A 14501-nucleotide genomic window follows, 5' to 3' on the forward strand; every position below is an offset into this window, starting at 1 on the left:
AATATAAATGCTGCTGATGTTTCTATCAAATAATGAATCACAACAAATATTAAAGAGCCCCTATTTATCCTTTTCATCATTAGAAATAACACCACCTCATAATCACTGCATTGTCTCGTAGAAAATCATCATTAGCCAACAAACTTATCCGGCATTAAATATACAGATTTCATGTTTTCAGTCTCTGTTTCCTTTACTATTGGCTATGCATCTCCTATGACTGGGGAGTTATGTTTTCACTTACATGTTGTTATTACTTATTTTGTGTTTCCAGCATGGCAAATCCAGCACACAACATTAAAACTACAATGAAAGATGGGAACAAAGCAATGTAATAAAAGTATTTTTAGGAAATAGATTTTAGAACAAACATAAAAGTATTAGGCTACAAGGGAAAAAAGAATCACAGCATGAAAATGATAAAATACATGTTAATTTATATTCTGTACATTTAACCACCATGGGCGCTTGTAAAACTGCGGTATTAAATGCAATGCAGTCAAAAATTTGGGTGCACCTAACTTTTGTGCTGGTGCACCTAAGAAAAAAAAGTTAGTGTAGATTCCTGAATCATTTTAAACACAACATGCAAGAAAAAGTACAGTCAGGTATTTATTGAATAAAACAGTATAAAAGTATTACAAACCATTTGCGTTGCAAACCTTGCGAACTGAAGCCATACGATTACTTTATATGAAGAACGCAGAGTCCGATCTCATTCAAACATAAACCAGCATGACATAGTTGGTCACAAGAGCCAATAGCGCTTCACATTCTTAGCTGACGTAATGATGCAATCAGCACGAGACACACGAGAGCCAATGCCTTTTCACAATCATAAATGATGATCATCGCTTCTTCTGGCGGCAGTTTTTAAATCCGTCTACACCGGATCTGATATTTACAGTGGATTTTCATCACTTTGCATATTTTATTCAAATAAATCGATCGTTTGACCTCGGTACACTTGGAATATTTTAAGTTCATTTTTAAAAAGTTGTGATTGTTTTGTATACTGTGTTTATATTTTATAATAAATAAATGGGTACGTTATTTGCCAAAAAATTCCTGAATCGTGTAATGTGTAATAAAATACAATTAATCCTATTGGTTTAAATTAAACATTTTATCCCAGTACTTGTCATCATAGCAAAATGATACCCCAAAATATAATTTTATACCCTAATATATTAAGTTTCACCTGCTGCTTATTTAGTAAATGCATCTATTGGTTGTATTTGGTGAAATGGACAAACAACCAAAGCAATTGTATGAGTTGGAGGATATGTTGCAAATTTCTCCTCAAAATATAGTTATTAGACACACACACACACACGCACGCACACACACACACACACGCACACACACATGCACACACCCCTACACCCCCACACACCCCCACCCACACCCACCCACACACACACACACACACACACACACACACACACAGAATGAATGAGATGTTTCAAAATTTCTTCTTTTGTATCATACTGCAACAGTTTTAAATAATAATTTTGGGGTAAAAATATAAGAAGAACAGAAAAAGCACAAGAACACATTCATTATAAAAGCTTTATTTGGAATAAAACAGGAAACCTCATTACATGTAGTGTGGTGGGTTTAATCGATCTATGTCGGGTCAGAACAGCACAGCATCGGTGACGTTAAGACAGGTCAGAATCAATGTTTTGCAGATGTTACAGTAACGCTAAAATGTAACGCTTCAGTGACGGTACAGTATAGCTCGACACAAATACAAGAATGTAGAAACATGAAAAGGACATTTGGAAAATATAAGCACAACCTAGTCTTCAGGGCAGATTACTCACACAACAGGAGCAACGTTTTGGACCAGATGAAAACATTTTCACGCTAATGAACAAACGAATGAACCAATGAATGATGGATGATATCTGAGGTAGCAAGGCAATCATGGCTTACTTCTAATTTTTTAAAACATTTATTTATAAAACTATACTACACAAAGATAAATCATCTTGGGCCAAACATCCTAGAAATGTCCAACATCTTTAATAATATAATCTTTCTACACGATCCAATGAGGATTACGGCATCTGTCGCGCGCTCGTCTCCTGGAATGGATGCTTTATAGGCACAAAAGGGTGTTTTTGACGCATCTAAACATTGCAGAACATCTGTGCGTGCATTGTGGAAATGCAGTGACTGTTCAAACACACGACAAACAATGTGAAAAAGATCATTTAAAGAGAGACCGTTTACAGCAAACACTGGCTAGAACAACAGCCAAAAAAAAAACCAGACTGAAACTTTAACGCAACGACGCAAAACATGTTTCGTCTTCATATTCATTGACATTTATGAAGGTTTCTGACTAAACTAACAACCTCTCTAATATCCGTAGAAAGATAATGCGTGCTGATTTAAACAAAGAAAATAATGCAAACTGTTTATGTGATAACACTCTTGTTCCTGGAAAACACAAAAGAAAAGCATACAGGATACAGAATAAATGACTCCCATAACCCTAAATAATCACTGGAATATTAAAACAATGGGCAAATACACCTCACGTACAATCTACATGTTAATCAAATATACAATTGCATAGTACAGAGACAGACGCAGTAGTAATAGCCATTAAAATGAATTGTATGGTCCAGTTCCAGAGTCTTTGGGTCCATCTCAGTCTAGGAAACAGCTGGAAATCTCCATCTCTGGAATGGCAATAATGTCACGTCGAGTCAAAGTGGAGCTTTGCAAAATGTCTGCTCTCTAAAAGGAGTTTCTGTCAACAACCTTCACATCACCTGCACACAAACATACAGTAAATTATTTATTAAAGGGCACATATTATGCAAAATCATTTTTTACAAGGTGTTTGGACATAAATGTGTGTTGGCAATGAGTGAACACAACCACCCCACAATGAAAATATCCCCATTAAACCAAAGCAGTCTCATTAGACATTCTGTTTTCATTCTCTTGTTAATGTGACATCACAGAAACAAAGCCTCAACCACAGCCACTCAATGACTGCTTAGTAAAAAAAAAGCTGTTTGTTGCAGCTAAAGATACTATTGTCTCAGACTGTATTCACAGGAATCAGATCTATTTCTAACCAAAAGCACTCACTAGCTGCGTTTCCTTTACAGATTTGCACAAAACGTTTGTAATATTTTTTAAACTTTTGTGAAATAATGGCATTTCCACAGATGATATGCAACTAAAACTTATGAAGATGACTCGCGATAAGTGATTCCAAACATCACGTCGACAGAAGTTGTTAGGTTTACTAATATCATGTCCACCGCACTAGCCATTTTTTTAACCGAATGAGACAAAGGCATAATCCAAACATTAATGCCAAGGAAAGCCCCTTATACTTAAGAGCGGCAACGTAAAGGTGTTTCTTTGAGGTAAACGTACATTATTTTAAATCAAAAGAAATATAGGAGCGTTATACAGACATTATTGTCAAGAAACGGCTCTTGTACTTGGGAGCAGACACATATTAAGGTGTTTCTGGGAGGTTTTAGTACATACCGCTTCATCTTCAAATAATAATTATGTGACTTACATATTACTCACATCAGGTGACCTGAAAATGTGAATAACTGTTTCCAATGCAGTTTTGCAAAAGAATCTTTTTTCAAATTGCGTGAAAAACCAACTCATGTGAGCGTAAAAACTTTTGCGATATATGCGAGTTTAACCCCGGATTTCCACCGACTGCGGAACGGCTGCGGATCCGTTGCGGAACGGCGGCGGAGTCAATCGGTTTCCATTCAAGTCAATGTGTGTATTTCCACTGACTGCGCTCCGAATCCGTCACAGCTCCGGCCATCCGAAGCCCTCCGGCACAAATACGCAGAGCTTCTATTTTTGACGGATGCCGGACAGCTCCGCAGGGCGGAGCCATGACTTTATCGCGTGATCATACCTGAATTCACGAGAACTCGTGTTTTTTTATTAAATCTTTGCAATACAAACATTACAAACACACACAAATAAAGTCATTAATACAGAAACAACAAATAATAGACAGGAACAGAGCCAGGGGGAGTTTCAAATAAATACATTAAAGATAAAGCATATATAAATGTTTTAGCAGCCTTCTTATTTTTTGAATTTTGGATGGATTTGATGTACTGCTCTGTCTACGCGAGATCTCGTGTTGTGATCTGGGCTGGTTTGTAAAAACGTCATAATTCAACGGCATAATGGGCAGAGACAGAACTAGGTATCGCGCGATCATCACGTGAATTTGCGAGACCTCGTCACTTCAGCACGCAGCCGCTCTGCAACAAAAACGGAACTGGTGGGTATTGGCGGACGGCAGAGTGCGGAGACGTAACGCAGCGGAGCTGATCTGCAGCTGCTCCGCAGTCGGTGGAAATCCGGGGTAAAGTCACGTGACTGCAGTGAGGCGGCTGACGTGTTATCTGGTGCGCCCCAGCTTTTTTTTGTGCGCCCGAGCTTCGTTTACAGTCTGAGTGAGACGCACGCTGTAAGTTTGATAAAAGAACTTTGCAAACATGTCTGAGGATAACACGTCATCCGCGTCACTGCAGTCACGTGACTTTAGTCTCGCGCATACGCTTCACAACAGACACGGAAGAGAAGACAATGCTGAATAAGTAATCATTTTTTTATTTTTGGACCAAATGTATTTTCGATGCTTCAACACATTCTAACTGACCCACTGATGTCACATGGACTACTTTGATGATGTTTTTATTACTTTTCTGGACATGGACAGTATATCGTCCGTAGATTTTTAATGAAGGGTCAACAAGCTCTCTGACTTAATATCAATCATCTTTAACTGTGTTCCTGTGTGCACGCTCCCTAACTTGGAGTCTGCTGGCTGTTTGCGTTCACATGAACTTGAAGACATTTCTTTGGGCAAGAATGTACTTCACCACTGCGGTGGTTATGACAACGTCACAGCCCTACGTACAGCTTGTTAAAAAGCGTACAGCTAACATGTTTACATCTAAAGATGATTTATAAAAAAACTAAAAAATATTAATTTAAAGTTTCTGTTTACGTGAACATGATGGATTATGTACCCAACTTAACTAAAACATACAAATTAAAAGAGCATTTCATCAGGTGAGTAGTGCAAAGGATTGTGGGAAATCAACTGAAATGGTGTCACAAACTCTAAAATGTGGTAAATCTTACCTTGGGTCTTGAGGACACACTTGATGCTTCACAATCCAAAAGAAACACAGAGAAAAAAAAGAGAGAGATTCAATTAGGACCACACACAACCATCAGTGACAGTCCTGACAACACATTCACATTCTGCACAATACAGTCACATGTTTCATACTAAGACTCATGGGATTGCTTGAACTTCTGAACACTGAATGAATTGTTTTAATGAACTCTACAGGGAGACAAAAGTGATGCGGCTCGCAACACCTCTCCCTCTATTCTTCATTAAAACATTCCCATCAAACAAAGAACATGAAAAGAGCTTGATATCTTCAAACAAAACAAAACTTCACCACACATAACCGCCCAATACAGAATAAAATGACAAAGATGAATGTGTTCAAGAAAACAATGAACACATATAGGTAGAATACACAATGAGGTACACCAATATAACTGAAATATTATCAGTCATTAAAACACTTTTAATACTTAAATGCTCTTAAGTTGCATGTTAATGAATGATTGAACACTATAAACGTATCTTCAAAAGCGCTCTGCTTTTCTCTGAAACTATAAAGCTTGTTTAAACACTATTTTAATCAAAGCATTCAGACTGAGTGAATGGTGAAGTTTCTGGCAGACTGACAGGTGTGTGATGGTGCAGGTGGAGAGCGAGGGAGAATTTGAGACGTGGGTGGTAAAGAAGGTTTATATAAAGAGTTTGAGGTTGCCAGATTGGAATGGATTTAGACATAAAACTGCAGAGAGAGTTTGCAATACATTTTATAGCACAGTTCCTCATGTATATAAACTGTACATTAACAACAACCCAGTTTATGAAGAGGTGAAGATTTGTGAAAATAAAACTGAAGTGAAGTGATAAAATAGAAAGATAAGCAAAACTGGAAGAAGAGAGAAAAAGATGTTAACCGCATCCCAATTTCATGTATGCAATACTATACATTGAAAATAGCATTCCCGAAGTGTCAATATAGCATACTGTTCAAAGTGTGCAATTAAGTTTCATTCAGTTCCTTTCGATACAGTTTTCAATTACGTCAGGACTTTCTTAATAAACATTCCTGGTCTCATTGAGCTTTATCTAGTGTGTAAGTGTCCTAATGTGTACAACAGTATGGCAATGGGATGCGGCCAGTGACTTTTAATTCCACACAAGGGATAAAAAGATGAATGTTGCAAATGAGACCCACACGAAAAGAGTATGAGCTGGCATGTAAGTGGCGGATTTTAAGAGGACAGACAAAGCGTTAGACTTACGAGAGCATGCAGGAAAACTGTGGTTAATCTGTTCCATAACCTCAGTCAGATCAGAGCTTATGTTAGCACATTCATCCAGAAACTCATCTGAGAACACACACGCACGCGCACAGAATACATTCAACAGATGAAGAGATACAGAACAGAAGAAAATCAGTTCTCAAGGTATTATCAGCCTGTGGATTTGTGTTTGAAGTTGTGTTGTACCTGCGAAATCGGTTTGTCCACTTGACTCCGGATGAAGAGAACTAGAGGACGTGCCATTTAACTCGGGCTAAAAGAGAGACAATCATTATTTCAACTCACAATCACAATCAATTTCAGAAAGACACTTCAGCATTAAATATAAATGGTAATAATTCATCCTATCGTGAAAACCACACTATTTAACTTTCATTAAAAAAATTCTTGTTCAATCAAAAAAAACTTTTTTTGGAGAAAAAACATTCCAGGATTTTTCTCCATATAGTGGATCTGAACGGTTTGCAGTTTCAATGCAGCTTTAAAAGGGCTCTAAACTATCCCAACCAAGGCATAAAAATATTAAAATAATATCTTGTCTTGCACCAACCTTGTGATGCACCCGCATGACGTATGTAAAACTACGGCTCCAGTGTTTATACGTCTGGAGACAGAGGAGCGTTGAGACATTGTTGTATGTGAAATAATACCAATTAATGTCTTTGTGTCAGGTTATTGTTTAAAATGGTCCGCAAGTGTGCATTTCACATATGTAATGCCGGACCTTTCGATGTGATTACATAATACTGAAGGTTGTGAACTTGTGGATTAAAAGTGCTTTTTTACCATGTGTTTCACTAGAAAGGACTTTTTTGGCTTTGTTGCGATCGAAACTAAGCCGTTGTGGTCCACTATATGGAGAAAAATCTTGGAATGTCTTCCTCCAAAAACTTTATTTCTTCTCCACTGAACAAAAAAGACCAACATCTTGGATGACATGGGGGTGAGTAAATGATCTGGATTTTTTTATGAAATTGGAGTAATCTTTAAGGTGAATTACCATTCAAATTGTGCAAATTGAAATACGCACAATGTTAACACACCAGTTTCGCAAAAAGTTTTGACGCTCACATGAGGTGGTTTTTCAGGCAATTCGAAAAAAAAATAATAAAAAAGCGAAACAACTATCGAAATGGAGATGCAAAATCATGAAGCCTACTGTAACCTCATATACAGTACATGGCCACTCCTCTAAGTATGAGGGGCTTTCCTTGCCATTAAGGCTTGGATACCACTCCTGCATCTCTTTCGATTAGAAAAAATAGGAGTGTTCATACAGCAGTGCTTCATGCAGCAGTGTGTAGACCAACAGATGGATGACATTAAAGTACAGCAAGATTGATTCTAGACCGGTGTTACTCATTGCGTGGCACGGCAAGCTTTACTTTGTGGCTTGCATGGCAGTAAATAATACGTTGATATGACCATGCAGGCATGGGCCTTTTCTGTTGATTCTGCTCTGGTCACTAACTCTGATGAAGCCAATACGGAAGTGATTTAAACTGCAATTCATCGACTGGCCACTAGAGCTCGTAAAGAGAGTCAATTCCCATAATGCGGCTTTCACATAGGACGCGGTGTGCACTGCGCAACCCATTCATTTCAATGGCTTGCGCAGCGTGAGGGCGGTTTTTTGTTGCATCGAGCAAAGCTTGCGCTCATGCCGCGGTCAAAGTTCAAAATAATTTAACTTTTGCGCTGCGCTCTTTGACGATTACCCGCGCGGCCAATAGAAATGGGACATCCAAACAAGCAAAATGGACGAAAAGTTTATACTCGGAATTCCTTTTATAATACAAGTTTATACTCGTAAAGAGAAATCGTAAGGAAAGTCATGTCATAAAAACACGTAGCAATTCAAGTTGGCATGTCAGGTGTGTTTTAAGTCAAGTAGCTTGTTGTAGGTAGGCAGCTTAAAGTTACGTGAAATAGAGACGGGCAACATCAGTCTCTGTATTCCTCATCGACTATTTAACCCAAATATAAATATGTATTATTTATTGAAAACCCCGCCTACTTTGGTTTGGCCATCAAACACAAATCGCTTGCCTGCGCTGAACACAGCGGCGAGCGCAGCGCACACCGCATCCTATGTGAAAGCCGCATAAACCTCCATGATAAAATGCCCAACTTTACAGTAGAAAAGTAGAAAAAAAGTAGTAGAAAATCATATTTACAGCCTGGTACAAAAATTGTTTTTGGTCTGTATAGCTAAGTTTGCCCTTCATGACAACTGTGAGGGGGGGAATTTTTTTATAACTCATCCGTTTAAATTATATTAAGCCTTATTACACGGCTCTCTGGAATGCTTGATTCTGATTGGTCAGTTGAGACATTTGCAGGTTCGTTCTTTTCGAATAATAACCGCTCCAAAATAATAACGCATAGCCGGTACTACTTTTACGAGTAAGATCGCTCCGCGCCAATAAAGATTACTGTTTGTTTGGCGCCATCTTGTGACAAACACTGGACAACCACGACAAGACACAGAGAGCTTACTGAGACTGAACTTGACAAAATAGAGCATGACAGCTACGAAGCCAACACACAAAAAAATACAGAATGGGCATTAAAACTTCTCAAAGACTGGCTAAAAGAGAAAAAAATGGAGACAGACAAGTATGAAGCAGAGGATCTTAATAAGGTATTACGATCATTTTATGCATCTGTGCAAAGTTTCGCGGAAGGATAAAAATGTTAATTTAAAACAAATATGCCAATAAAATGTTTCAAATTCATATTCATGTCCAGTTTTTTTTCTTATGTGACAAGTAGCCGTGTAATAAGCGGGATAATGTAGAGTCAGCCGGTAGTTATCGGGAAACATATTTTAAGAATGCTTAGCATTAAAATTCTGTTTTTGTCATTAAGGGAAATCATATTGTCTCAGTTACAAATTTGACTGGTAAATGATAAAGAATGATTCGCCCTTATAAAATTTATGATTGGATGTAACTTTTGATACTTTGCGGTAAAGGCGGCTCTCCTATAGACCATTTCAAAAGCTGTAAACAACACTGGTCCAAAAGCACTTCCTGTTTCAGTTTTTTAACACTAGATAAATGTTGGGATAAAATACAACCAACAGAACATATAGAACTGAATCAAAAAGTTAAACAAACATCTTAAAGATAATGATATATGTGTGAAATAATAAAAAAACAGTCACAAACTGAAACAGGAAGTGTTTCTGGACCAGTAGTGTTTACATCTTTTGAAATGGTCTATTGACTCTGACCTATCAGTGTGGCTCTCATGAAAAAAATTGTGTTGGTCTGTGTGACATTACATCAAATTGAATGCTAGTGCGGTCACTGCTATACGTTAACTTACGTTAAAAATTACATTTGTTCAATGTAAACACTGTCATTTTGCAATAGTTTTTTTAACTTTAAAACCAAAGTTTTGTGTTAATCTGTAATGGAAACCAGGCTATTGTCTTATTAAACGTGCGTGATAGGTCAGTGACATTACTGCTAACTTTATCTAATGCCAGAAATCTCAGTGCGAAATGACTCACTCGCCTTTTTAAGATATGGAGTTATATTGTTTATTTAGCTAAGAGCCTCTGACACGACCATATGGCCAAACTGAATCTCAGTGCAGTAAATCAACACCTCAAGAGACCCAATAAATGACTGTTACACTAAATCAGGATTCACTAAACGACCCCGTTTGATTCAAGCACTCGTGGAGGCGTCTGGGTTTGCTGGCATTGCCGATTAAACAATAAAGCCAGCTGAAGCGTGGACCGGTAGAGGTTTATATAGTGTGATAAACACTGAACCTGACCAGAAACTGATGCATGTTAAGGTAAACTCACACTGAAGGACTGTAACACTGTGCATTCACACAGGACGTCTGCGTTGATGCTTTACAATGGGCGTGACTAAAGCTTTGGCGGTGACATTACTGGCATGATGACAACGGCTAATCACATTCACCGCAACACAAAAAAGGCGGCTAGTTTATGATACAAAATGCATGCTGATTTGGTTGCACTCGGGATTGATGTTCCTGTCTTTCTGGTGCTGTGTAAATGCAATTGTGACCTGTGCTGGCAAAATGAGTCATCGTTTAATTTTGAGCTACAGGGAAAAGAAAGTATAAATATTGATTTTGGTCAAAATTGAGGTTTTCATATAAATGAGAACATTAAGCCCTCATCTAGCGATCTCAATGCTCTAAATGGTCATTAAACATCTAAAATGATCTTTATTAGAGGTGTACCGTCCTAAATGCTTAATCTTAATCACACTTTGCTTGCAAGGCTTGAAAAATGTTCAACTTCTGCCACAAGCAACAGCAGTAGCATGATTGAAAGGACCCACAATTCAACTTGGCATGACGTTACCCATTCAAAGCGCCAAAGCTGACGGCCCGGATGAATGTAATGAAAGACATTTAAATCACTCTAGAGCTCAAACTACACAACAAGACTTTTATTAGTCTTGTTATTAGCAGACTATGATATTCTTTTCATCCTCAGATTGCACAGCAGGTCATTGTGGCATTCATGGGCATTACCTGATGCAGTAGTTGGCGTAGTCGGTAGAGTTGGGACTCTAACTGTTTGTTATGATCCTCTAATATCTGCATGCGAGCCTCCAGTCGTCCCTTGTGCTGTCTCAGGAGTTTAGCTTCGGCTAACAGGTCAGCTTCATCGGGTGTCCCGCTAACAGCTACGGCTCCCGGACCGGTCTGACCGTGCTGCTGCCGCAACTGTTCGTACTCTTTCTGAAGACACCTGAACAAGGACAGATAAAGTGGAAATGCTTAACGCTGTACGTAGCTGACAGATTCGAGAGTTTATTGTGAGTTTGATTTATGACTGCTGGATGCTGATCCAGTTCTTTTATGTTTGAAGTCGGGGGACCAATGAAGGAAAGTGAACCTACCTGAACAGATGCCAAATGCATAAACAAATGCTGTGATCAGATCTACTTGCAACCACTTATCAGAAAGTCATTTCTATGGAAACTTACATTCGTCAGGCACTTTTATCTAATATGTTGTTGTATTTACACTCAGCTTTTAGCTCAAGACTGGATGTCATTGTGACGCTTCAAGTAGCACAAGAGTAACTTTGTGACATAAAAACTATAAAAAAACATCACAACAGGGAAGACTTCAACACCCACAGCTGGTTATGACATCTTTGGATGGATTGTCTAAATGAATCATTGATGCTCTCATGCATTACTCTTTAATGACTTAATAATTCGCTGAAATGATTTATAATGTAAATAAAAACAATTCCATGTGGCACAGAGAGGCGAGCTGGTTCAAAACTGTGAGCGGTCACATGGGGAAAGTTTAAGTAGTCATAACCTACCGCTGCTCCTCCTCCAGTCGAGCTATGATTCGCTCCAGTTCTCCTCGCTCCTCCCGCTCCACTGCTTGCAGAATCTGGGCGGGGCTCTGAAGTATGTAGGAGGGGTTGTGGACATCAGAGGCAGGGCTTCTGATGATGTGGGCAGGGCTTTGGGGTTGGCTGTAGGATGACCCCTCCCCTCCTAAAGTCTGACAGTACTGCAGAATTAAAGCGTGCTCCTCGTCCCTACAAAATAAATAATACAGAGAGAAACAACATCTGATGAAGAAAACGTTGAGGATCATCCATTGCAAACTTAAAATGTTTTTTTTTGGCATGTTACTGGAGCTTGCAGGCTTACATTAAAAGTGCACACCCACAAGTCTGTTTTATATTCTGCGACAGTACTGAGGGTTAGAGGTTTAGTTGTATCCCTTACCCAGTGTTTAAGCAAGCGTAACACTAATTCCAGCTTTAGGAAACATCACTAGAGACAGAGAGAGAGAGAGAGTTGTGTATGTGTGTGTGCGTGTGTTAATGTGCTGTCACATCATGTAATGTCTAACACATAGAGAGGCATAATTAAGATACATCGTCTTTTTTACCACAGTGTTACAAAGCATTGGCACGGCAGACAGGTGAAAGTGAAGCTGACTGTGAAAATTACAGAGGAGGTTTTTGGAAGCAGGTACTGTTTTCTGAACAGATGTGTGGAGAATGAGACTCAGGTGTGTACACACATCATCTCACGAGTCTAAACCAAAGCCTCATCTGAATGTGTGAGCGCGCCACACACACACACACACACACACACACACACACACACACACACACACACACAACAATAAGAGAGATTACATGAGCACAGCATCAGAGCGGACCACTAACAACCTGCCAACACCAGCAGGTGTTGAAGAAACAACAGACAGATTTAGATTACAATTCCTTAAGGAAACTGCAGCACTGGTGAGTCAACAGCAAAAGAGCCCTAACCAACCTAATGTCTGCTATTTGTCATAAGTTTGGATTTTGTTCCCTTTAGCTAATTAACGAGGAATTACACACATCTGCTTGAATTTCTTAACTCTTTCCCCGCCATTGAGGAGTTATCTCGCCAATTAAGACAAAAACACTTCTCTGCCAATTAAGACAAAAACTTTTTACGGCAATCCATATTTCCACTATTATCCACTAGGTGGTGCTCTTACCCAAGTTATAAAACACTGAAGCATCCACTTATTCAAAAATAGTAAGAACTCTGTGTATGTTTGAATTCTTGTTCTGAATCTGATAGCTAAGAAAAGTCATGCAATCTCAATTTTTTGAAGAAACTTTTTTGAAAGCAGATGGTCTATTCTTTTACTAAGGAATAATTGACAACGGGCCATTGAATTATAAGAAAATAATGCACACCCAAGGTGCAATGCGGCACGATGCGAAGCGGGTGTGCATTATTTTCAAATAATTCAAAGGACTGGAGTCAATTATTACACTTATACTACAGTTACCACAAACATTGCTATGGTGCCCTTTTTTTAAGACATTTGACAAGTTAGGTGTGCGGTTATAAGAAATTAATGCATACCCACAGAACATTTCTCATCCAATTAGAATACAGCATTTAACAGACCCGTGGTATAATTTGATATATTGTATGTTTATATATTTATAGAAGGAAAGTTTCTGGAAAAGGTTAAACTTTTGAGAAAAACATAAAAAATGCAGGCTGGCAACTTTTTAAAATAGCTGGCAGGTAAAAAGTTAAAAAAGTACTGTTTATAAAATGACAATAAAAAATGGCAAACAAGAAAAGTATGATTTCCTCTTGGTTAGAAGGGTTTTATAAGCGTTTTTACTTTAAAAGCACATAAACAGACCAAGCAAGATGGTAAGGGATATTTAAAGAGGCTTCTGGTCATAAAGAAATGAATGCATGTGCCATGTCTCTACAGAGCATCAGTTAAATCTCTCTGTCACATTCAATCAAAAGCAACATCACAGACTGAAGTCCCCTGACAATACTTATCCATCCTCTCACAATCGCATCTTCATTTCTCCCCTCTCTCTCTCTCTCTCTCTCTCTCTCTCTCTCTCTTATATTCGACAAACACTTCTGCTTTGATTTCAGAGAGTGTCAGGTTTGATCACTTGAAAGTTTCTTTGGTTTCTTCATTGTCATTTTTTTAACTCGATTCAAAATCTCATCCAGGGGTTAATGTATGACACCTGTCATGTCATATTTCACTCCAATGACATTTTTTAATCCAAATCCTTCCTTTCTAAGGACCATTTCGATTTTTTGCATCGTCACATCAACCCCTCGCAAATTTTTATTACCATTTCGAGTATAAACGTTATACCACTGTCATAAAAAGACATCACTGAATTGAGTCAGATAAATGTATTATCTGATAAGAAAACATGCGCATGAACTACGATGAAAACACTGAAACCGAATAAATCCCTAGATGCGCATCAAAAAAGTCATGTGACTTCGTGCATTGGACGCATAACTGGACTAACCAGGTAGCAAAACTCATTGCACATCATCTAAAATGTGGTTTGGAAGTTCTGAAATGAACAGGTAAAGTCTTTTATCTCAATGGTTTGGTAATATAACTTTGGTAACAGTCTTACTTGACTGTCAACTCAAACAACAGGAATCCACATAAGAAAGCAGATAACAGGTGTAACCTATAGTGTTTCATCTCCGGCTACGCGCTCTGAGGTGATTATACAC

At 38.4% G+C, this 14501-nt stretch overlaps 1 protein-coding gene across 6 annotated transcripts in view; it reads right to left on the minus strand.

The window, feature by feature from the left end:
• Positions 1-1558: 1558 nt before the first annotated feature.
• Positions 1559-14501, minus strand: part of utrn (utrophin) — a 221429-nt gene continuing 208486 nt past the window's right edge. For 4 of the 6 annotated variants that reach the window (XM_065286533.1, XM_065286530.1, XM_065286531.2 and 1 more), the window contains 6 exons: positions 11783-12007; positions 10975-11194; positions 6634-6700; positions 6427-6513; positions 5170-5195; positions 1559-2789 (listed from right to left, as the gene is read on the minus strand). In XM_065286533.1, the coding sequence (XP_065142605.1) occupies positions 2781-2789; positions 5170-5195; positions 6427-6513; positions 6634-6700; positions 10975-11194; positions 11783-12007 (634 nt within the window). In that variant the 3' untranslated portion in view covers positions 1559-2780. The remainder of the gene's footprint in view (positions 2790-5169; positions 5196-6426; positions 6514-6633; positions 6701-10974; positions 11195-11782; positions 12008-14501) is intronic. The other 2 variants (XM_065286534.1, XM_065286535.1) reach the window with 2 other exon arrangements.

Source organism: Paramisgurnus dabryanus, chromosome 21, assembly GCF_030506205.2.
Source record: "Paramisgurnus dabryanus chromosome 21, PD_genome_1.1, whole genome shotgun sequence".
Classification (NCBI taxonomy): Eukaryota; Metazoa; Chordata; class Actinopteri; order Cypriniformes; family Cobitidae; genus Paramisgurnus; species Paramisgurnus dabryanus.